Here is a 22,990-nt window from a genome sequence, read left to right as displayed (position 1 = left end):
TTTTCGGGCCTCTTATGGCAGGATGCGTTATCCCGGCTTACCGAGGCTCCATGATCGCTCATCAATCCCGAAGCCTGAGCTCCAACACTAGCTTCCAAAATCGTCTGGTTTCCACTTGGATGGAACTGGCTATCAACCCGCTTTTTTTTTCGGGCCTCCAATGGCATGATGCGTTATCCCGGCCTACCGAGGCTCCATGATCGCTCATCAATTTCGAAGCCTAAGCTCCAACATTAGCTTCCAAAATCGTCTGATTTCCACTTGGAGGGAATTGGCTATCATGCCGAGGCTCACTGATTGCTTCTTATTTACCGAAATTCCTCAGCTTCGGTATACCCTAGTGGCGCTCTATATTCCCTGCACCATCTGGGTCAACTAACTCGATCGGCTAGAGCATTTAAAGTCACCCATGTCGGGTTTTTCATCTTTGATCTGTACCAAGTTCACACAACTGCGTTTCATACCTACAAAATGGCTCTTCCTCGTCAAGATATCGAATTTCGTGCCTGCGATGGGACAACTTTACGTGGCTGGCATTACCCAACCAGGGTCAAAAGCCCCTGTATTATAATGACACATGGGGTAAGTTGTTAGCCATATCTCAATCGCATTAAAATCTGATGAGAGTAGCTTGCTGGGATCCGTCATTTCTTACTTCCTCCTTTCGCTGCTCGATTCCATGAAGCCGGCTTTGCGGTTCTATTGTACGACAACCGAAACTGGGGCGACAGCGACGGCGAGCCTCGACAGGAATCGAATCCTGCACTTCAGCAAACAGATCTCTACGATGCATTCAACTATGCCGTCAATCTCCCCGGTGTAGATCCAGAGCGGATTGCGTACTGGGGTACAAGCTTCTCGGGTGGCAATACTATTTATGCCGCCGCTATAGACAAGCGCATCAAAGCCGCTGTGGTGCAGGCTCCGGCTGTGTCCGGGGAGGCGCGCTCCCTCGCCTTCAAGGACCGGATTCCTGCCCTTTTCCAAGATCGTGCGCATGTTGTCGCTGGCGGAGAACGAGGAAGGGTGCCTTGTATTGCCCATAGTCAGGAAGAAGCAAAGTTAGGCTCTGCATCTGTTCTATTTCCTGATCTTCATGCCTATGAGTCCTTTGACGGTGTTTACGAATGTGGGGGCCGCTGGGAGAATTGGGTCACCAAGCAAACACAACTTCACATGCTAGAGTTTGAGGCACAAGCAATGATCCATCGCGTATCGCCCACGCCACTGCTTATGGTAATTCCAGGAAATGATTTTACTGTACGAACATCGTCCCAACTACAGGCATTTGGCAAGGCTAGGGAACCAAAGCAAATGCTGTTTCTCGACGGTGCTGGTCATTTTGATATTTATCGCGGGGATTACTTTGAAAAAAACATTGCGGTTCAGATTGAGTTTCTTCGGAAGTATCTTCATGACTCTCCTGCAGCGTGATTGTTTTGATCCAGTCTTTTCACGTTTTCAGACATGAAAATTATTGCTTTAAATCTATCAAGAAAATTTGTTTATGCTTGCTAGTCGCCTCATGAGAAGGTATATATCAACAACGACGAATCTGGCTCGCGACGGGAAAGATGACAGCAAAAGTAACAATCGTTCCATCTCGACTTTGGGCAATTCTATGCCAGCGGGGAATCGCCTAGACATCGCAGGGCTAAATATCGACCCATATTATGACCTTAGAAACCACATGGTGATGACTTGTCCATCCGTAAACAACCGATTTACTTCAGAGCCCCTTTACTTCAAAAACGAATTGCTGATTCATACTTTCGACTGGCAACCCGAGCCATTCAAGTGCGGGTCGCTGATTAGTAAATGCTTTAATCTACATTGGGATTACTATTTTGCCGAGAATGAATCTCCCGGCTCTATGAAATATCCATTAGAGGCGAGAAGTAGATGAAAAGCCTTTGGAGCTTAGATTTACCCATAATTAACTCCAATAAAACCCCATCTCCCCCCCCCCCGGCCCCCTTTTTTTTTTTTTTTCTCTCGCCTATTTCTGTTATATCGAGGTGAATTTTAAGCAAAAGAGTTGTAATATTTGACCACAAACCAATAAGGGACCCATTTGTTAGGTGTCAACTAACAAAGATAAGCAATGTAAAGAAATGCCTCCAGCAACATAGATTGTAGTATATTCTCAAACTGCGAAGCAATAAAACCAAGATCACGGCGTAAGCTATGGCGTATTAATCCGTTGGTGGCCTAGCATCTCATACCCTAAAGCGGATATTGGACGGTGTGTGTTGTGTTCCTTCGTGGACATCTGCCAAATTGGTGAATGGACTCTGTATTTATCGAGAGCAACGGACGTATGCTCCAGCGATGTTTGATGATCAGGTTTCTTGTCTGCTTTTTCGATTTCCGTCAAAAGCCGGATTGTTGTAGTTTGTAGTCGCTCTATAGCGGTAGAGCGACCGTCCATATTCTGTAGGGCTGCAACCTCGCCCTTGAGTTGCTCGGTGATGGACTTCAAGGATGATAGAGCACGTTTTAATTCACAATTTCTTTCTTGCAACGAGGCGATCGTCGCATCTTTCCTAAATCGATATTTTCTCTGTGCTTGACGCATCTGCGTTCGGCGGCGCTGCAGCGAACAACATTTAGAGCTTGTCCGGTGAGAAAATGCCCCCAATATTTAGCATACCTCCGTGAGAACATGAAAATTCTTCTTCTCTCTTTCACCGCCATTGTTTCTAGGTTCTTCATCGAAACGACTAGACTCTTCAGTCGAGTAATGTCTGGCCGACGAGGTCCCAGAATCTTGACGGCTACTAAGCCTTTTCATTGGATGGGGCAAGCTCATTGGTCAAGAACTTTTGAATTCACTGAAACGAGTTCAAATTGCCGTGTGGTAGTGCAGCAGCTAGTAACGCAAGCAATGGAGATGGCGGCGGAATGAGTCGCCACTGACGGGAGAATTTCAATTAATCAGCAATTTCCTCGCACTGCTCTTAAAATTAATACGGAAGACGACAGAGACGTTCGAGTCAAAACTCGAATTTTATTGGCAATGATAGGGCGGTATGCTTGACATAGTAATTTGTCAATACGAATACCGCGGTGGACCGGAGATACAATTATCCTTCATATTTATTACTTATGTAATCTAGAATCCCCCTAACGTAACGTGGTCGGTAAGCGAGCTGCGCATGTAAGCCAGCTGCGCACCCCAAAACACATAGTAAAAGTGATAAATTACATCAGAATATCTCAACAACGACAGATTATTTCAAAGCCGTATTGAAGTCTGAAGTTCTTTACAGTATATCTAGTAAGTTGATAAGGCTAAGAATTATTTATCCATAGCGTAATTGGGAGATATTGTTCTTGGTTGCTTTGTTTAGTGTATTTTTTGGTAATAAGATAAACTAACCTGTTTATTATACTTAGACTAATAGATGTTTCTTGTTTCACTATTAAAAATTAGTGTACCAATAATTAAGTAAGAATAACTCGTGCTTGTTGTTATAGCATCTAGCATTTACTGTGTGTTTTGGGGTGCGCAGCTGGCTTACATGCGCAGCTCGCTTACCGACCACGTTAACTTAACGTGGTCGGTAAGCGAGCTGCGCATGTAAGCGAGCTGCGCACCCGCCCACTTTTTCGTATCTCCGCGCGTCCCTTTATCTTCTATCAAGCACCATGCCTCCAATTCGCGTCGGATTAAGCCAGGACTCCATCGAGCGAGAAGGCCGTATATCACTTGCTATACAGGCTATTCAAAACAAAGAAATCACGTCTATACGCGAGACCGCACGTCGCTTTAATGTGCCCGAATCTACACTACGTACGCGACTCCGCGGTACCACAAATCGCGCTGAAACTCGCCCAAACAATCATAAATTGACACAGATCGAAGAGGATATACTCCAGCAACGGATATTATCGCTAGATCTACGCGGTGCAGCCCCTACGCAAGCTCACGTACGAGAAATAGCGAATATTCTGCTTGCGAAGCGCGGTTCTACCCCTATCTAGACCGTCAGCGAAAAATGGGTATATAACTTCACCTAGCGCCGTCCAGAGCTTAAAGCTCGCTTTTCTCGACGATATAATTACTAGCGGGCAGAACAAGAGGACCCAAAGATCATTCGAGCGTGGTTTAACCTCGTACAAGCTACAATTAAGCAATACGGTATCCTACCGGACGATATCTATAACTTTGATGAGACTGGCTTCGCGATGGGCCTCTGTACGGCCCAAAAAGTAATTACTAGATCAGAATGCTACGGTCGGAGATCAGTTTTACAACTAGGAAACCGCGAATGGGTAACTGCGATTGAGTTAATTAACGCTTCGGGGTGGGCGCTTCCGCCGACGCTTATTTTTAAAGGCAAACTATACAATTAAGCATAGTTTAAAGACCTTCCACCCGACTAGCGCTTCGAAGTTAGTGCAAATAGATAGACAACTAACGAGATAGGCCTTCGCTGGCTTCAAAAGCAATTTATTCCATCAACGAATCATCGTACGCGTGGAAGATATCGACTTCTTGTCCTTAACGGATACGGAAGTCATCTAACACCAGAGTTCGACCAAATCTACGCGGATCATGAGATTATCCCAATCTGTATGCTACCGCATTCCTCGTATCTACTTCAGCCACTTGATATTGGATATTTTGCCGTTTTAAAGCGTTTGTATGGCGGTCTAATCGACCAAAAGATACGGCTCGGGATCAACCATATTGACAAACTTGATTTCCTTTTTATATACCCACAAGCTCGCGTTAACGTATATAAAATAAATACGATACAAAATAGCTTCCGAGCAGTAGGATTAGTACTAATTGATCCTCAACAAGTGCTATTAAAGCTAAATATTTAGCTTCGGACGCCGACACCTCCCGCAAGCCGCGGTAGTCAATCAAGCGCTTTTTACCCATATACGCCCGCAAATATTGACGAGCTTTTAAAGCAAGCATCCTCAATCAAAGCTTTCTTAAAGCGACGCTCAAAAAGTCCGCCATCACCTTCGCAAATCGCGTTAAACCAGCTTATCAAAGGCTATCAGATCGTAATACAAAACGGTATCCTTCTCGAGCAAGAAAACAGGCAGCTACGTGCCGCAAACGCTACGTAAAAGCAAAAGCGTGCTCGTAAGACTAGATAGATAGCACACGATAACGGTCTATCCGTACGAGAAGCATTAGAGCTCGAGGAAGCTCATGAGGAGCCCTCTCAGGCAATTCTAGCTCCACCAAGCCTACTACCGCAGGACACACCAGCACCGAAGACGCGGCGTCCACCCCAATGCACCAATTGCGGACAGATCGGATATAAAAGAATGCTTATAAAGCTAGAGATTAATCAATTTAAAGGCGTTATGGTTGATAAAAGTGTCGAAGTATAAAGAATAGATAGGCGGGTGCGCAGCTCGCTTACATGCGCAGCTCGCTTACCGACCACGTTAAATTGTCGATTCAGGGATTATATAATAGCAGAGTTCTTAATGCCTAAGTTATGATTGGGTGACCATTTTCGTGATTTCAATAGTGTTGGAATATCGACCAATATATATAAGTGGATCTACCCTCGTATTATTCAACATAAAAGAGGACAAAACTAGGTTTAGGCTAGGAAACCCTAAACCCTAGTTGGACATTCATTATATATCCTGGCGCGAGGAAGACGGTCGACAATCACGTGACCAAATAGACCTTAGCCCTAGAAGAGTAGGGGGGACCAGTCTCCTGGGGGGTGGATGGCCCTTCTTTAGGGGTAAATGGCACTCGCGCTAGGGGGTGTGTATAGGCGGTCAATACCGCCTAGATTCTTGACTCTTTTCTATGCTGTTCTATCTGCTTCTACCCCGCTTGATCTGCGTTTACTATGCCTTGTCTATGACATCATTGTCTATGATCTGTATGCTTCCATTCAGTTCTATCACTTCTCTTTGAGGTATTTCCTTTGGTCCGAAGCATGTGATACCGAGGTATATTTGTGTGGGACAATAAGGGCGGTAATACCACGAGGCCGTTCGTGGCGCCAACTAGGCTTTGCGTACCCCCTTAGTGTCTTATATCGCTTTATCCAACTGGTCGGTCCAAGTTGGACAAAGGAAGACTCTTAGGATAGACTACACACTGATGTAGCCTAAACGAGAACAATTCACGCTTTAACTCGTAGAGGAATGATCACACTGACTAAGGGTTGCTTTTACCCTTTTGTATGCAAGACAAGCAAGAAAGGAACTTAGGCAGTTTCCAAAGAGAGTGAAAAGTCTGATTCTTCTACCTGGTAATCCATCGCGTATTTATAGACAAATATACCTCGGTATCACATGCTTCGGACCAAAGGAAATACCTCAAAGAGAAGTGATAGAACTGAATGGAAGCATACAGATCATAGACAATGATGTCATAGACAAGGCATAGTAAACGCAGATCAAGCGGGGTAGAAGCAGATAGAACAGCATAGAAAAGAGTCAAGAATCTAGGCGGTATTGACCGCCTATACACACCCCCTAGCGCGAGTGCCATTTACCCCTAAAGAAGGGCCATCCACCCCCCAGGAGACTGGTCCCCCCTACTCTTCTAGGGCTAAGGTCTATTTGGTCACGTGATTGTCGACCGTCTTCCTCGCGCCAGGATATATAATGAATGTCCAACTAGGGTTTAGGGTTTCCTAGCCTAAACCTAGTTTTGTCCTCTTTTATGTTGAATAATACGAGGGTAGATCCACTTATATATATTGGTCGATATTCCAACACTATTGAAATCACGAAAATGGTCACCCAATCATAACTTAGGCATTAAGAACTCTGCTATTATATAATCCCTGAATCGACAATTTAACGTGGTCGGTAAGCGAGTGACGCACCCCAAAACACCATAGTAAATGCAACAATTTATCTCAACAACTACAAGCTCATTCTTCTCAATATATAAAATCCCACTTTATTAGTGCATTGGAGTTCTGGTAAAGAAAGTCTAGGCCAATTTAATCCTAATTTGACAACTTTTACCAAAAATACACTGTAATTTTAGTTGTTAAGCGTCAAGGACATGTTATCTAATCACCACTCCCTATGACCCTTTGAAACTTTCGAAAAACATTAGACTCAACATAAATAACATACGCTTATAAACAAGTCTTACAAGAAGCTATGGTTGTTGAGATATAACGTTGTAATTTATCGTATTCACTATGGTGTTTTGGGGAGCGCATGTAAGCGAGTGACGCACCACAAAAAAGCCATGGTAAATGCGATAGATTACAATATTGAATCGCAACAAGACGCTAATATATTATCATCCTAAAGCACTAAACTTCTTATAGCTTATTGAGCCTATGGGTAAAACCTAGATACATAATACGACATCGTGATGTATATATTTGGTGTTCAAATAAGAAAAATACATGGTATTTTATGGCATTTAATGGTAATGTAATAAAATCAATCATCAGATTGCTTAAGTTCATATACAGCATTTCTGGTACTTAATAATAGTACTATACATAATATAAAGGGAAGATAATGCTTCGGTGTTGAGGTATAAGTATTTAAAATATCGCATTTACCATGGTACTTTGGGATGCGCAGCTCGCTTAAATGCGCAGCTGGCTTACTGACAACGTTATAACTTAACTAGTTAGGAAGTAAACATGCAACCTGCACAAAAATATAAAAGAATAACAATTTTCCACCTCCATGGGGGATTCGACAATAACCATTGACCCGGCTAGAATATCCAATCGGGTTAGACCGAGGAATCCTCAAGTCTGGATTTTAGTTTACATACTAAATTTGACAGATAGTGCTCGAAATGGGCCAGTTTTAGTATGTAAACCAGAATTCTGGATATGGAGATGATTTGGTGCATCCCGGAGGCTGTAGTCGGCCTAACCTACCCAATTTTGTGGCCATGTGATGCTCAGAAACCACGGTTTTGTGCTAGAAATTATGATTGGTAGATCATCGGTTCTGAGGTTTTGACCCAAACCTCCTTACCGACTTCCGTGATCCACTTCTCTATGTTCCGTCGGGAAAAAAAACATTGACGCGTGCAGGAAGTTTCCCCTTCATCTCACTTCGTTCGTTTCAGGCGCATGGAATAGCAGGCTTTATTTTGCGAATGCGCGCGCGACCATGTTGACTATTATCCCTTTATCTCACTACGTTCGTTCCACGGAATTATACTTTACATGACGTTGGTAAGACTTTTCATGATGTATTTACATGAACCGGCTGTACACGTGCTATCTTCACCCCCACTTCCCTGTTACCCGCCTTCCTGATCCCGCGCAGCACCCATCTTCACCTATACACTTTGAGCGTCATCTCGGATTGGACTGCGCAAAATGCGCCAAGGCTTCTCCCCTCGAAATTAAGCTAACCTGAAAATTGGCCGTAGCGTGGGCAATGCCGCCAGGCACCACTATTGTCATGTTTAATACTCCTTCACTGTTAAAAGCTCAATAATACATTTCCAAGTGAATTTTTCCCCATGTAGGCTTGAAGCAAACAAGATCCTCAAATCAGAATGCACTCAATGGATTCAAAAGAAGTTTCAAAGGACAACCAAAAAGACGGAGATGAATGCTACTAGGAAGATAATCTGGGGAAAAGGGTAGACGGCATCTTTCTTGGGGACCATTGAGACTGTCGCCAAAAGTTCAGACATAATATAACACCTCATCAGTGTCGATATCACCCTCGCGGTCCTGGTGGGTATTGGGTTTCCCACTTGGGCTCCTTCCAAGGAAACCCGTTCGCTCGCATTTCCCTGTATTCAGAATATTCTCCCGCAATCCCAGCCTTCGAGAAAGGAGCAAGACTAAGCACAACATCAGCAACAACCATCAACTCGGTCCGCAGCCGAGAGAACTCAATCGCCGACTCTCCGAAAGATGGCGCCCAGAGACTCCACGGTCCGGAAATAATCGACGTCGTGGGAATCAGATAGTCATGGTATGTTGTTCCGATCCCGCCCTGAGAAGCATAGTACGGGATCTGGGAAGTGTTTTTGGGTGGGTTACCAGGCGTTACAATGAAGCCGTCCAGATTGCGCTCTTTGATAGCTGCACTGACTAGATCTACGACTGCATTTGTAGGCCCAACGCTCCAGAGGGTGGACTCGCTTCTGCCGGTGAAGTTCAAGACACGCCCATATTGGCCCTTTGGAGCTGGTGAGGGCAGAATCTCCCGAGCTCCCATATGCTCAAGAACGATGACCAACGAATTATCCCCGTTATCGTATTCTTCATCGAGCTTCTTGGCGTAAGGGATGGAACCATCTCTGCTGTAGGTCAGATGCCCTGACGTGAAGGCGAATTTTAGAGTCTTGGCTCGATCAGGGGATGACATCGGCTGGGCTGCAAAGTATTTCGCAAGGGCGAGCAATCCAGCAACCCCATTTTCCTGGACCCATGTAGCACCATCCGTGTGGGAATCGATAATAATTGTTTCTTTGGATCTCCCTGGCAGGGTGGCGAACAGCTCACGGGTGTATTTCTGACCTGTGTCTGCAGATATCTTGATGGAAGCCGTCTTGTGGAACTGAGAGGCATTTCGGACTAAGTAGTATTCCTCGGAGCCGAGGTAAACTCCTGGAACATAATAATGTTGACCGAAATGAGGGTCGTAGTAGCCTTCCATGGTCTTTCGAGGGGTGTCAAATGCGTTTATGAGGCCATAAGCTCCACCTTGACCGGGTCAATGAGGTCGACAGCTGGTGTAGAGAGGTATGGCCTTTCATAGGTGCCGTTAAGTTGGGCGGCAAGATCTGGGGAGATGTACTATCAATCAATGTTAGTGACTCATTTCGTAATTCACGCAAATGGTAGAGCAAACTCACATAGGCATCCTTAAATAGATACGCATTAGGCACGGGTAATGGAGCATATTCTCTCAATATTATCTTGCCCCGAACATCCACAGACGATATACTCTGATTTGGTGGGATATAGATCAGAGGACCAGTGAGAGAGGAGCCATTTGTGGGAAGGGTATAGGGGATAGCCCCAACAATAGGAATATTGTGACATTTGCCCTTCAGCTCGATACAAAGTGAACCGCTTTCACTCAGATTTTTACCTACTTTTGGTTCCCAAGTAATGAGATCGTATCGAGACTCTTGTACTTCAACTCCTTGGATTTTATGCAGACTGTGGCTAATCCAGTTAACAAGCTCATTGTGAACCTGACTACCCGGTAGTCGCAATCCAACACTCCCAACCCGATGAACCAAATGGCGAAGTTCATTAACTGGAGAGAACAGTGTCTCGTTGACATTTAGGGCTGTTGAGCCCATAACCATGCCACTGGCTAGGAAAAAGAATGACAATGGGGTCTGAAGCAACATATCGAAAGAAATACTTCTTGAGCATTCCAACCCTAGATCCTTTAAATTTATGACATTTTCAAATTTTACTATTGCCTTGAATTGTTCTTGATATTGCGTATAGATCCACACCCAAATGGAGTGCCAAGCGTGAACCCAGCTCTACCTCCTGCATAGCCCACTCTTCCCCTAACTCCGCGAACTCCGCGACCTCCGCGTTCAACCGAGGCATTAATATGCTAACATAATACTTGGAATAAATGTAACTGAGACAGCTACGCATTCCTGATAAATAATGTAGAAAGCCCGATTTAATGTGGAGAACTGCTAGGAACCCCATCTCTTTAATGCTCCATAACATCCCAAAGGTCTTTATTCAGAGAACAATATATTCAAAAGACATCTCAAGAGCTAGACTGAACGCTGCTTCTATACGCATAGTGCCAATCATGTCGCCCCATATCTTGCCGAACCTTATAGACTGACTCGGCATCATCCAAAATCCTCATATCCAAGTCAATGATTTTCATTGTCTCCTCACAAGTCTCCGCCCTCCCAATACAACCCAAGAAAGGGACCGTGACCTGCGACAACCCCGCAAAGTCTTCTTCTGCCGGACCACCTGCGTTACAAAAGACGACCGCGCAGGTATTCTCGCATGCCCGACTGATAAGCGCCGCATCGAGAAAAACTTTCTCTGCATAACGATTGTGCACTAGTCCCAGGGGAGCGCAGTCAGTGAGCTTCCAAAAGGATGGCACGATGATCAGTTTCGCGCCTTGGCTTATCAGCTCGCGGAATGCTTCCGGGAACGCCACATCCCAGCAGATCAGCATTCCGACCTTCCCTAGTGGTGTGTCAAAGGCAATGTGCGGATCTTGTTGTGATCCCTTCACATGGGGCCGCTCCGGGTGCCATAGATTCTTCTTTTCGTATCGGCCAGCGATAGCGCCGGTGTTGTCGATGAAGTATACCACGTTGAAGATGGTCTCCTCTCCCGTATTCTCATCGCGGTACAGCTCTGCTGCGGAGCCAGGTACAATGCAGATGTTGCATTCTTTTGCCAGGTCACAGTATACATCCAAGTACTGTTTCCAGTTGGCGCATTGGTCGCGAAATTTGGGATCTTCGGGGAAGAAGTCGCCCATATGGTACTCGGGGAGTACTGCAAGGTTCGCACCGGTGCGAGCTGCTTCTCGAATGAAGGCAATCCCGCGGGCTTGGTTGGACTCTGTTTGGTGAGGCTGGCGTGAGAGGTGAGCTAGATGTAGAGGGTGATACACAGAATCGAAGAGCTCAAACGCACTTGGGGATGTAGCTGGATGATAGCAACTTTAATGGTAGACATGATTGCGTTTTGGGTGAACTGCGAAAAATCGAAGACTAGAGACTTTGGATATAACAGAGTCTAATTTTCAATGCATCCAGTAGTCATGTCTTATCTTCTATCGGTGAAATCTCGGGTTCATATAGCTACTAAAGTGATATCTGGGTAAAGCCACTACGGAGCCCGCGGAGCCCGTCTATCCTCACTAACGACTAAAAGGGCAAGTCCTGGCGGACAAGTTATTCACTTAAATGCATCTGGGCTGGGCATGGGCCCTTTCTGCTCGCCGAGCAACGTTATCTCTTCGGCTGCAGTATGATTATGGGGACATTGATTCGTAAACAGTACCGAGACATCGATAAACGATAAAATTGTTCGAAAGCATTGGCTGAATCACCGGCACGCTCTTCTCCAACCGCCCCAGTAAGGTTTGACGCCTGCATAGACCTGCTAGAGCACAGAATTCATTGCCTAGGTAGACGAGCTCGGCTAATTTAAGCCAAGTTTGCTTATCTTTAACAATTGATGGAGCGTACTTTCATAGTATTTTCAGAGATACGGTAGCCTTCGTGATTTCCCCGCATCTATACGAAGCTCCACCTCACTTATAAGGGGCTCTACAGCGTCTGGGCATGACTTGAGCTGTCAACGGTGTTATTTTTGCAAAAATTTCACACCCAGAAGAGCATATCACGCGAGCCGACATTTCAATTACAATTATGGCGGAGATTACAGATCTTGAAACGGCCGGAGAGCATCAACTGACCAAGGACATCACGTTCGATGCCCCAGGAACTGCATATCTAGAAGCTTCTGGTAAGTTGGCTCAAGTAATTGATTGGGAGCTACGGTGAATCAATCCATTCCAATATTTACTATCTGAATAGTTGGAACAGGCTCTTTGCATGGTACAACTATTTTACAACCACGGCCTACCTCAGACCCCAATGACCCGTTGGTGAGTCACGTGGATAGGAAAGTCATGAGAAAAGCTCATGTTGACTCTCGATATACAGAATTGGTCGTTCTCCCGAAAGTCCTTGAACTTTGCCATTGCCTCGTTCTTCACGATGTTGGTCTTTGCTCTGTGGGTTTTCCTTTTTCTTTTTTCTTCTCCGGGTGTATACACGTTCTGACCTGTACAGGATTGACATTGGCCCGGTGATTTGGCAAGACTTTGAGGATCTTCTTCATATTCCATACCCCCAGCTCAACAACCAATATGCTGTGAACTGTGTCTCTCTTGGCCTGGGATCAATTATACTCGTGCCCTTGGCCCTGAAATTCGGGCGTCGGCCTGTATATCTCTTGACCGCTGTGGTGGTTTTACTTACCACGATCTGGCAGGCTGTGCTCAGGGACCTGGCAAATATGATGGCTGCACAAGTATTCAATGGAATAGCTTGTGCTGTTGGATGGACACTGGTTCCTATTACAGTGAGGATTTTTGATGCCATATGCTTTGGCCCATGGGTAAGCTAACACAGTACACAGATCACAGATTTGTTCTATATCCACCAACGAGGACGGGCAAACTCAGTTTATCAATTGTTGAGCAGTACTGGTGTAAACGGAAACTACTGCCCATAAAATGGAATTTCCACTGATAAGATTTCTGTAATAGGTTTTCCTCGCTCCAGTCGCCGCCGGATACATTGCTGATGGTCAAGGTTGGCCTTGGATATATTGGTGGTCAGCTATTTTTGTCGCCGTGAACTTGCTTCTATTTATCTTCGCTTTTGAGGAAACAAAATTCTCAATTCCCACCATTGCGGGGTCGGGAATGAGAACTTTAGCAACAGCTCGAAACACCGAGACCGTTAACGCGAGTGATGTTTTGAAGAGGATAAAACCAGCAAGCTCTGGTCAGCCTACACCTGCGCAGGAGACTTTTATTGAGCCATCTGGAGCAGATTTTGGAATCTCCTATTCTATCCCTCTGAAAACCTATCGTCAGCGAATGGCACTATTCACGACGACCGCTGGACCCCCGGGACAGTTTATGCAAAACATATACCGACCACTTCAGATCCTTGTGACCATCCCAGCCGTAGCTTATGTTACGGTGCAGTATAGCTCTGCTTTGGTGTGGTTCGCGGTAGTGGCCACGACACAATCGGAATATCTCGCCTTGCCCCCATATAACTTCGGAACGACTGGCATCGGTCTTTTGAACTTGCCGCCGTTCATTGGATCTGTTCTTGGGTGCGTATGGGGCGGTCCTGTGAGTGATTGGTCGATAAAGTTCTTTGCCCGTCGAAATGAAGGTGTCTACGAGCCTGAGATGCGGCTTTATATTTCCCTTGTCCCTGGTTTAATCGGTCCCGCGGGTCTGTTCCTGTACGGGTACAGTGTATCAGAGGTATTTATTTCAATCTATTATGCAGGATCCGAGGCTGTAATTAATATTGACTATATGAATATAGGGCCTGCCATGGATATTTCCCTGTCTCGGGTCTGGGCTATATGGGTTTAGCATGGCTGCACTTATTCCAATCGCTCTGACATATTTGACCGACTCATACCACAAGGTGAGTACTTATGCCCAAAATGACTGAGTCACAGAGATATTTATGCGGCTACTGACTCTATGTGAAGATTCTTGGAACCGCATTGATTGGGGTGAGCTTTGTTCAATATATGTGCGCCACAATTATCGTGTTCGCGCTTGATCCGTGGATTAGCAGTATGGGATTGTACAGCACCTTCACCGCAATTGGATGTTTGGCCCTTGGATGCAACTTGTTATGTTTTCCAATGATTATCTTCGGCAAGAAGTGGCGGATCTCTTGCAAGGAGCAATACAAGAAAATGTCAAGTACTCAACTCGATGAAAGAGGGGTTTGATATTCCGTGCAACTGAGAGTGCTTGGCGTCATGGCCTGCTCTGCATCATCCGACCAGTGCAGGGTCTTGACTGAACTTATCGCGAGAAATCAAATGAATAACTTGAGGTCTCAACAGTCTCGAGCCGACGACTGTACTTTTAGGAAATACCCACGGTCGGGGTTCTCGGACAGTCCGGGGACTAGAGGAGTCAAAAGCTTCAACGTCGATGAAGCCATTGCCGGCGCCTGTAAAGGAATTTTGTTTTTTATATTATTCTGATCGGACATGACCGATCTGCGCTCAGTAAGGGAGAACAAGAGAACTAGAGAAAATTGCAGGAAAGGTATCATAGTTATAGGAGAGAGATCATTAGACTTGGCTGTAGCACTAGAGTGAGATTAAAAATGTATTTAGTAAGAATTTATCAATAATAGAGCAAAAGAGCAAAAGAGCGAGCGAGGAAAAGGAAAAAGAAGTAGATATAACATAATTCTAGATAATGCATTCTCTCCACCAGCCACGTTAATGGTGGAAGCATGCGCTGTTTCGACACTCCGAAGCGCCAACGCGGCGGGCGTCGCGTCTAACGCTAGAAAAATATGGTTATTTAATCGTCTTCCACCGCGTTTCAACATTCATTTTATCAAAGAAAAGCTGAAGGAGCGAAGAAGAATGAAATTGGAAGATACAGGCTATTGTATAGTTTAGTAGGAGCGGCTAGAGATATAGATCCAGAGTAACAAGTTGCGACCGAAGGATCTGAAACCGGCGTAGTCTGTGATGTGCTTCTGATAGCTAGGTTGAGCTAAACTAAAAAGACGACGGATCTTAGCTTGAACTGCTAACGATAACATCAATGCTAGAGCGTATTGCCCCCGAAGGTCTTTAAAATTGGAAATTACTGAGTCGTGAGGTACTGATGACGTGTGTGGCTGGCGGGCCCGCGGAGCTTGCGGAAGACCGAGAAGACGACTGTTAGTATCTGTCTGCGGAGTTCGCGGAAACTGCCTCGTACTTCATCCTCTCGGTATCGAAATGAATTCGCAGGCCCGTGAGCTTCCCTCAGCCGACCTTCCCACGCGCAAGAGAAAGCGCACCGCATGCCAGCCATGCAGGGATCGTCGCGTGAAGTGCGATAATGGCCGCCCGAACTGCCAGGCGTGCTGCACATTAAAACAAGCTTGCGTATACCCCGACGAGAGCGCCTCTAAGAGCACAAGGTATATACATTGATCCTCAATCACAAAGAAGCTATAACTAACTTTCGAAACTAGCTACGACCCTGGCTCGGTTGAGATTTTACACCAATTGGAAGGCATTAGAGCCATTTTGGACCAAGTTGCCCGAGCGCAACATGATTCTGGCACGGCATCTTTATTCAAGTCGCACTCAATTCCTGAGTCGGTCGCCAAGTCCAACGACAGTTATTCAACCCCAGCTGGCTACAGCCCAAGGGGTCAGGACCGCGGAAGGGAGCATGGCATGAGTGGCACAAATGGCCGGTCGGCATTAAATGTGCCTAGTGTTAATGCCGAGAGTCTCCTTCACTGGCCCAAGGTCATAGAGGTCCTCGGCACACCAGTTGTGGAGAGATCATTTCTACTCGAATGTACTTTGGATATGACTCCAGCCTCGGCACCGGAATCCCAGCCATCCTCATCCCAGTATGGAATGCGCGAAGACGACTATCTTCCACTTTGCCAACGCTTTCTAGATGAGGTGCATGTACGCAACCCTATTCTTGAACCGAACGACCTTAAACGGTACGCCAAGGAAGTGACCGAAAATGGGTTGAAATGGGATAACAAGTCGTGTCTTGTGGTATGCTATCTTAGATTTGCTATTTTCTACTAGCTCAAGATGCTGACCATTCAATTCAGCTTCTGGCATGTGCTCTTAGCTGTTTTGCAGTCCAATCACCCAAAGAAAAAGCAGAAAGATCGGATACAACGAATGACACAGAAAATGGCTTGAGAAAGGAGGGAAGCTCTTATGCTCAAGCAAAGGTATACTATCAAACAGCGCAGAAGCGTATCGGGTATCTTGGCACTAGTTTGCTGGACATTCAATGCCTTTATCTAGCAGGGATATATGAGAAGCATACTCTAGGGGTTCTCCAAGCCTGGTTCTGGATTGAACAAGCCTGTTCTCGACTACATGCATACATATTATGCAAAGGAAGACCAACAGGAGTGTATGAAGAAAATGAGCGCCGCCTTGAACAACGCCTGTACTGCTCCTGCGTCAAAGCTGAGGGGTAAGCAAGTAATTGAACTATTCACTTGTCAAAATTCTAATACTTGACCCAGGGAGTTCTCGAGTGAAATACCGCTTGCTCGAAGCGCTCTTGTGTCGCTTGACTATCCAGACCCATTCCCCTCGCCACCCACACTGCCCGCAGTTTCCAGCGAAAGCCCTGACATTGACACTCAGGATATTTTGTTCAGCAAAAGCCAAGAACAGAGCTGGCTATACTATCTGGCCGAGATTGCGCTACGAAGAACACTAGACCGTGCATTGCCAATAGTGTATTTACCCGAAGGCCCATCAGTTTGGATGGAGAGTATCGAACATATCCTTCAACTATCTAACCAAATTGATGGACAATTGTCTGCCTGGTACGATCACCTACCACCCGCAATACGCCCATCTGTAAACCCACAGATTCAACCGAGTCACCAGCTTTCCTTTTTCATACAAGGCCGGTTCTTAGGTGCTCGAGAGAGTATCCTTCGGCCGTTCCTCTACTATGCTTTGCACAATGAATCCCGTCCAATGAACCAAGTCATTTTTTCGCGTGCCAATGAATATTTAAATCTGATAAGAGGCTTAATTATACACCTGAGCAAGCACGAACGCCACGGAGCACTTTGGTTTGTGCTCCGCGGAATCTGGTCTCTGTCTATTGTTATCTTGACAACTGTGCATGCTCAAATTGACGGCCTACACACACCAACCGATTGGCCTGAGTTAGTGAGGATCTCTTCTGAAATGTTGCGTGCTTGGAGCTCAGAAGCGGCTGATATTCGGCTGATGTATGAGACCCTGGTCCGTGCTCACCTGGCTATCTGTCGTGAGGTTGGGATATCCGCGGAGGTCGCGGATTAGCCTCGTTAGCAGTATTCTCTGTTACTTTAACGCACCAGGAGAGACACTAAGGAGATGTGCAAATCTGTGACAATATTTGAGAAATGAAAATCTCTGTATCATCAGTTCCATCGATTGCGATTAATAGATACCAAATCATGTTGGTGCTCTTATTCTTTTATAAATAGCCGGTAATTATCTCGTTTCCGAAGTCGCCTCTGCCAACTTGTTGATTTCTATCCCATGGTATTAGGCGATGCTAATTGGCAACTGTGAGCTGATCTGGTATCTGGTATACCTACCACGGTCGTACCTTCAAGCAGTACTCGCAACCGTACCGCATCCTAGTCAGCTGGGCTTCATACGGACCCGGGTCTGTAAAGTAGTCTTGTACATGTGTTCCAGGTAGAGCACCAATAAGGTCAGATCACTGAGGAGCTGGCCTGATTGTAGGATGGGTTCAGCAAGTCCAATAATGAAGTTCCTGTCGTAAAATAGATTCTAAGTAACAATGTAGGATTGATTGCGAAGAACTAAACTAGATACAAAAAATGAGTGCCCTTATATGTCCTCCGTCATCCTACCTATGGGTAGGATCTGTTCTATCCGCTGATGTGATCAGGTCTTAACCTGGATAAGACCCAATCCTAACGTATCCTAGGATAGGTTCTGTCGTACGATAGAACTAGTCATGTGTTGTCGTGGGATAGGCTTTGTCGTAGGGCTCAGTCAACTCTGTGGGAATTGTGGCCGTTCCTAGGGCGAGGCGCGTCCTAGGATACGGCTTGTCCTAGGATGTGGTTTTATCACGTGTACTGTGGATTGTCCTACGGCGACCGTTATCCTAGGATAAAGCTCGTCGCGGGACACAGTGAAAACCATAGCTCCTCCATTTCGGTGCTATAGTTATGGTATATCGGGGGGTACTGTGAAATGGCACGGCAGAGGGTGGCCCTTTACACGTGACCTTTGGTTGATTGGCTCTCGTTGGCCTATCGGTGTGTGTCAGCCCCTCAAACAGTTGGTGGCTCCAAGGGTCGTAACACATTAGTAAGATTAGGGGATAGAGGGCTTAGGCGCGATATGAAGGTACTAGTGCAGTATCGTGCGGGGGAAATTATTGCGATAGAAAGCGGCTATAGTTCTCCGATCGAGCCTTTCTTTTAATTTCCTTTTACTCTATTTATTTGTTTTGTTTGTTTATGTGGAAGTTGGGGAAGCCCTACCGGATTTAGAACTTCAACACTCTGATTCCTCAACTCCGTACGTAATTCTGCAGTTCAGCTGCAGAATTATATTATAGATATATCTTTAGTTATATAACCAAAGAATATAGAGAATATAGATAAAATTATTAAAAAGTACTCTTTTAAAGTTTAATTTACTGGAAAGGGTTTCTCTATCACAGCGGCAGTAGGGAAAGTCATTTTCTTCCGCTTCAGGCTTAGTTCAGAGCACCCTGCATAGAAACATGGTATTTAAAGCGAGCTTTACCGGGTTAAAAGTTTCTACTACTTATATCATAATTGTACCAAAAAATTTAGACAAATTTTTCCGGGTGAATATGGCCTTTCAGATCGGTATAATAGTAGAATCGGGCACACATCCCATAGTAGCTACTTATACAATTTTTGTGTCTTTTCAGTCGTAGCCCTTCACCTTCAAGATCTTCCTTATCTAGTGGTCGAGGAATACTCAGTTGTAAGTGTCTTCAAATAAACTAACGGAAATCCAACTTCCGTATTTGGGTCAATACTTTCCAGGTCATCTGGTCACATTTGAGATGTGCAAATTCTGGAAGCGTGTCAAAATTCCAAGGACTGCAAGGCCGCAAACACACTCTTTTACTCTCGTACTCATTTGCGGATCATTACACCCTTTGGGAACGGAATATCGCAACCCAGGGATATGATTGGCGCATTATTCAAGCGAGGCATTCCTATGTTACCCTGTAAGAATGGACAGCCTAAGGTAAAGAACCACGTCTAAATGAAGCTTAGTATCGTGGAAGAAATAACAACCCTGAAACTGAATAATTAAGGTCTGTCTCTTCTTTAGATTTATTTCAATCCAACTCCCGCCTGCACGTTCTCGATCTCAGCCGTACCATCCTCCAATTTCTGCCGCACAGATATTGGCACCTCAACCTTCTCGCGCATATCCCAATATTTATTCCACTTTTTCTCACAAGTCACGTCCCCACCACAGCCCGCAAAGTGAACAATATGGTCGCCAGGCTGCCAATGTTCTCCAATCATGTTAGAATCCGGATATGCATTCATCGAGCGCTGAGTCGTAATCGCCGCATGGTCTCGCACAATGCCGTGGTACTCCCACATATGCGTCCAAGCATCGTTCTCTGGGAACACCCAGTTCTGCGAGATGTAAAGCGGCTCGACCCAGAGATCAAGTAACCACTTGCTCCACTCACCCCTGCGTATCAAAAAGTTGCCCACATTCATACCCCATGAGTCCAGAGAGATCACGAAATTGATATCGTTGTGCTTGTAGGTGGCTGGCGTACTAAAGCCGCTTTTACCACCGCCAGCGCCAGTCATCTCGCGATCGAGAAGAATATTATGAGCCAGCCCTTCCTTTGACAAGATATGGTCGTAGATATTGAGTGTGGTGTTCATAATGATGATGTCCATATCCATCCACCAGACCCATTCAGCGTCGGGGTGACGCTCAAAAGCCTCCTTCAAAATAGGAATCTTATTCCAGTAGATCGCTGCCCCGTTTGGCAAATTGTAGCTCGTCATGTTGGCCCACATGAATTTGAAACCGTGTTTCTCGGCGTAGGTCTTTCGATTCTCGTAGATCATCTCTTTGATATGTGGCATCCCGAGCATGCGGTTTGTGCCTGAACTACCAGTCACCATGACAACTTTCTTCTTTGAGAGGGAGTCGGGGAGAATATTCTCCACCCCGGTTCCTGCCGCAACACTTGCAATTCTGTGGAGGCTGCCTTCCATTACTTTATGTGCGAAGTTGCTGTCGGACTCTCCATCCTGGACGTTCTTTGGTCCGGTCTCCCAGGATGGCCATTGGGGTCGGTATTGAAAGAAGGATATCCACGCCCACTAAACAATTTAGCATTAGTAAGGTTGAGGGAGTTTCGAATCCAATAATTTCCACTCACAAAGCAGCCGATTAAAACGGCTGCAACAATGACGGTGTGAAGTATTCTGAAACGCATGAGAGACCTTCTGCTAACGTGGTTAGTAAGCACAATCATTGAGAGAATTGTCCATGTGGTGTGTACCTTATCATGGTTATTTAGGCTGATCTTAGGTGACTTGATGACTTCAAAATCACCGGTTCTATCCCAAAGATGAGACTATAAGTTTGTCACGGTGAGGTATGCCGCGGACGTGTTTGGGATCTTGAGGCTGCTATTGAAGTACAATAGCGGTAGGTGAAATTTTATATTCCAGAGGAGAACGAGGCTAAGAGGAAGAAGAAAAGAAGCAATATCTGGCTGAAATAGTGTCTAATACGAACGATCAAGTGATGTTTCACGGTGCAAAATCAACCCGCATGCGGAGTCTTGGCAAATACATCTGAGCGAGACTCAGTTTCTGGGTACAACTCGAACTTTAAGTTCTTGATAGTCCTAAAATTTATCCTCGAAATCTGCGGAATTTTGTAGACAGCCTTTGTATAGGTTGTGTTTGCTCTACTGAGCTGAGTTAGAAGTTGGGAACTCTCATCCTGGGACACCAGGCGGGGCCGCTTCCGGCTGATCGAGGGACTCGGCCTCAACACTGGTATCCCGAAGATGAACATCTCAAAGACGTTAAAGTGAGCCCCTATGCATTTGCGTTGTCCCCGTGATGACTATGTCATCTTTATTACCATGTTTACGACGCATACTGCGGAGGATTTATGCCGGGAGGGAACCTGGAAGCCGGGTGCCGCGGTGAATAATGACAATGCTGATATAAGCAGATTCTTAGGTCACCGCTTTCGTGTCCGCCTAATGACGCCTGGACTTTCAGGCTGAAACTTTGTGTCGGAATGTTTTATATGCAACCAATCAACGATATCAAAAGCTCTGTTCTTGTATTACCCCTGATTCTGCCAATTTATAGGGGGATTCTAGATTACATAAGTAATAAACATGAAGGATAATTATATCTCCGGTCCACCGCGGTATTCGTATTGACACTTTGGGTCAAAATTTTGATCACTAGACTAAAAATGCCAATGACACTTTTTTGTGCTAGATCCGTCATGTTTTCATGCCGACACACCCCCTCAGGATGCGCCCTATCATAGAGGGTATCCTGCTGTATGCAGGAAAACCTCAGACTTTTTCATCTGTGGTATGTTCGGCTCTTCTGAGGGCAATAGTCTTCTTTTTCTGTCTTTCGCCTAGGGTAAATCTGTCCGGATCTTCTCTGCCGGGCCCTAGGGACTAAAAGAGACTGACTCTACGGGTATTCGCGGGTAAGGATAGCGTATGGCTCACTTACACCCAACCGTTTTATATTTTAATGCTCCTCTTGTGGCTCGAACCTCTGACCACAAAGTCCAGGATAAATGCGAACCGGGCTCATAACTGTCGAAAAGACTTTGTATACAACCAATCAACGATATCAAAAGCTCTTTTTTTGTATTACCCCTGAGTCTGGCAATTTATAACGTAGTCGGTAAGCGAGTGAGCCATGTAAGCGAGTGAGCCACCCAACCACTTTTTCGCGTCCCACCGCAACAATCTATCTTCTATTAACCACCATACCTCCAAAACATATCAGATCAAGCCAAGATTGTATCGAGCAAGAAGGTCGCCTCTTGCTTGCTATATAGGCTATTAAAAATAAAGAAATTAGCACTATTCGGAAGGCTACAGATCGATTTCAAGTTAATCGTTATACGCTCACGCGTCGGCTTCGCGGTACCATAAATCGCGCTGAATCTCGCGTAAATAGTCATAAATTGACCTAAATCGAAGAGGATATACTTCAGTAACGGATATTGTTGGACAATAAGGACGGTGATACCACGAGGCCGTTCGTGGCGCCAACTAGGCTTTGCGTACCCCCTTAGTGTCTTATATCGCTTTATCCAACTGGTCGGTCCAAGTTGGACAAAGGAAGACTCTTAGGATAGACTACACACTGATGTAGCCTAAACGAGAACAATTCACGCTTTAACTCATAGAGGAATGATCACACTGACTAAGGGTTGCTTTTACCCTTTTGTATGCAAGACAAGCAAGAAAGGAACTTAGGCAGTTTCCAAAGAGAGTGAAAAGTCTGATTCTTCTACCTGGTAATCCATCGCGTATTTATAGACAAATATACCTCGGTATCACATGCTTCGGACCAAAGGAAATACCTCAAAGAGAAGTGATAGAACTGAATGGAAGCATACAGATCATAGACAATGATATCATAGACAAGGCATAGTAAACGCAGATCAAGCGGGGTAGAAGCAGATAGAACAGC

The 22,990-nt window shown here is 45.4% G+C and overlaps 6 protein-coding genes across 6 annotated transcripts; 3 read left to right on the top strand and 3 right to left on the bottom strand.

Annotated features, from left to right (window-relative positions):
- Positions 1-471: 471 nt before the first annotated feature.
- On the top strand, positions 472-1,434 carry N7443_009470 (alpha/beta hydrolase; the record flags this gene model as incomplete). Its single annotated transcript, XM_056889526.1, has 2 exons — positions 472-582; positions 631-1,434. 2 exons carry the CDS (start codon positions 472-474, stop codon positions 1,432-1,434), a joined length of 915 nt encoding a protein of 304 aa, XP_056738828.1.
- A 7,227-nt stretch (positions 1,435-8,661) lies between these two features.
- N7443_009469 (uncharacterized protein) lies at positions 8,662-9,609 on the bottom strand (the record flags this gene model as incomplete). Its single annotated transcript, XM_056889525.1, has 1 exon — positions 8,662-9,609. The coding sequence occupies one exon, from the start codon at positions 9,607-9,609 to the stop codon at positions 8,662-8,664; it is 948 nt and encodes a 315-aa protein (XP_056738827.1).
- A 26-nt stretch (positions 9,610-9,635) lies between these two features.
- Positions 9,636-11,642, bottom strand: N7443_009468 (carbon-nitrogen hydrolase family protein; the record flags this gene model as incomplete). Its single annotated transcript, XM_056889524.1, has 3 exons — positions 9,636-9,749; positions 10,717-11,538; positions 11,601-11,642. The coding sequence occupies 3 exons, from the start codon at positions 11,640-11,642 to the stop codon at positions 9,636-9,638; spliced, it is 978 nt and encodes a 325-aa protein (XP_056738826.1).
- A 698-nt stretch (positions 11,643-12,340) lies between these two features.
- Positions 12,341-14,455, top strand: N7443_009467 (uncharacterized protein; the record flags this gene model as incomplete). Its single annotated transcript, XM_056889523.1, has 8 exons — positions 12,341-12,437; positions 12,509-12,579; positions 12,638-12,708; positions 12,767-13,094; positions 13,246-13,983; positions 14,048-14,152; positions 14,220-14,243; positions 14,306-14,455. The coding sequence occupies 8 exons, from the start codon at positions 12,341-12,343 to the stop codon at positions 14,453-14,455; spliced, it is 1,584 nt and encodes a 527-aa protein (XP_056738825.1).
- Positions 14,456-15,485: 1,030 nt separating this feature from the next.
- On the top strand, positions 15,486-17,558 carry N7443_009466 (uncharacterized protein; the record flags this gene model as incomplete). Its single annotated transcript, XM_056889522.1, has 4 exons — positions 15,486-15,670; positions 15,725-16,271; positions 16,331-16,707; positions 16,760-17,558. 4 exons carry the CDS (start codon positions 15,486-15,488, stop codon positions 17,556-17,558), a joined length of 1,908 nt encoding a protein of 635 aa, XP_056738824.1.
- A 2,039-nt stretch (positions 17,559-19,597) lies between these two features.
- N7443_009465 (uncharacterized protein) lies at positions 19,598-20,810 on the bottom strand (the record flags this gene model as incomplete). The annotated part of the gene is made up of 3 exons (XM_056889521.1): positions 19,598-20,620; positions 20,680-20,725; positions 20,803-20,810. The coding sequence occupies 3 exons, from the start codon at positions 20,808-20,810 to the stop codon at positions 19,598-19,600; spliced, it is 1,077 nt and encodes a 358-aa protein (XP_056738823.1).
- Between the last annotated feature and the right edge of the window lie 2,180 nt (positions 20,811-22,990).

The sequence above is a fragment of the Penicillium atrosanguineum genome, assembly GCF_028827265.1.
Source record: "Penicillium atrosanguineum strain IBT 20685 chromosome Unknown utg000007l_segment0_segment0, whole genome shotgun sequence".
Classification (NCBI taxonomy): domain Eukaryota; kingdom Fungi; phylum Ascomycota; class Eurotiomycetes; order Eurotiales; family Aspergillaceae; genus Penicillium; species Penicillium atrosanguineum.
Note: the sequence above shows the minus strand (reverse complement) of the source record. Positions and strands in the feature narration are given on the sequence as shown.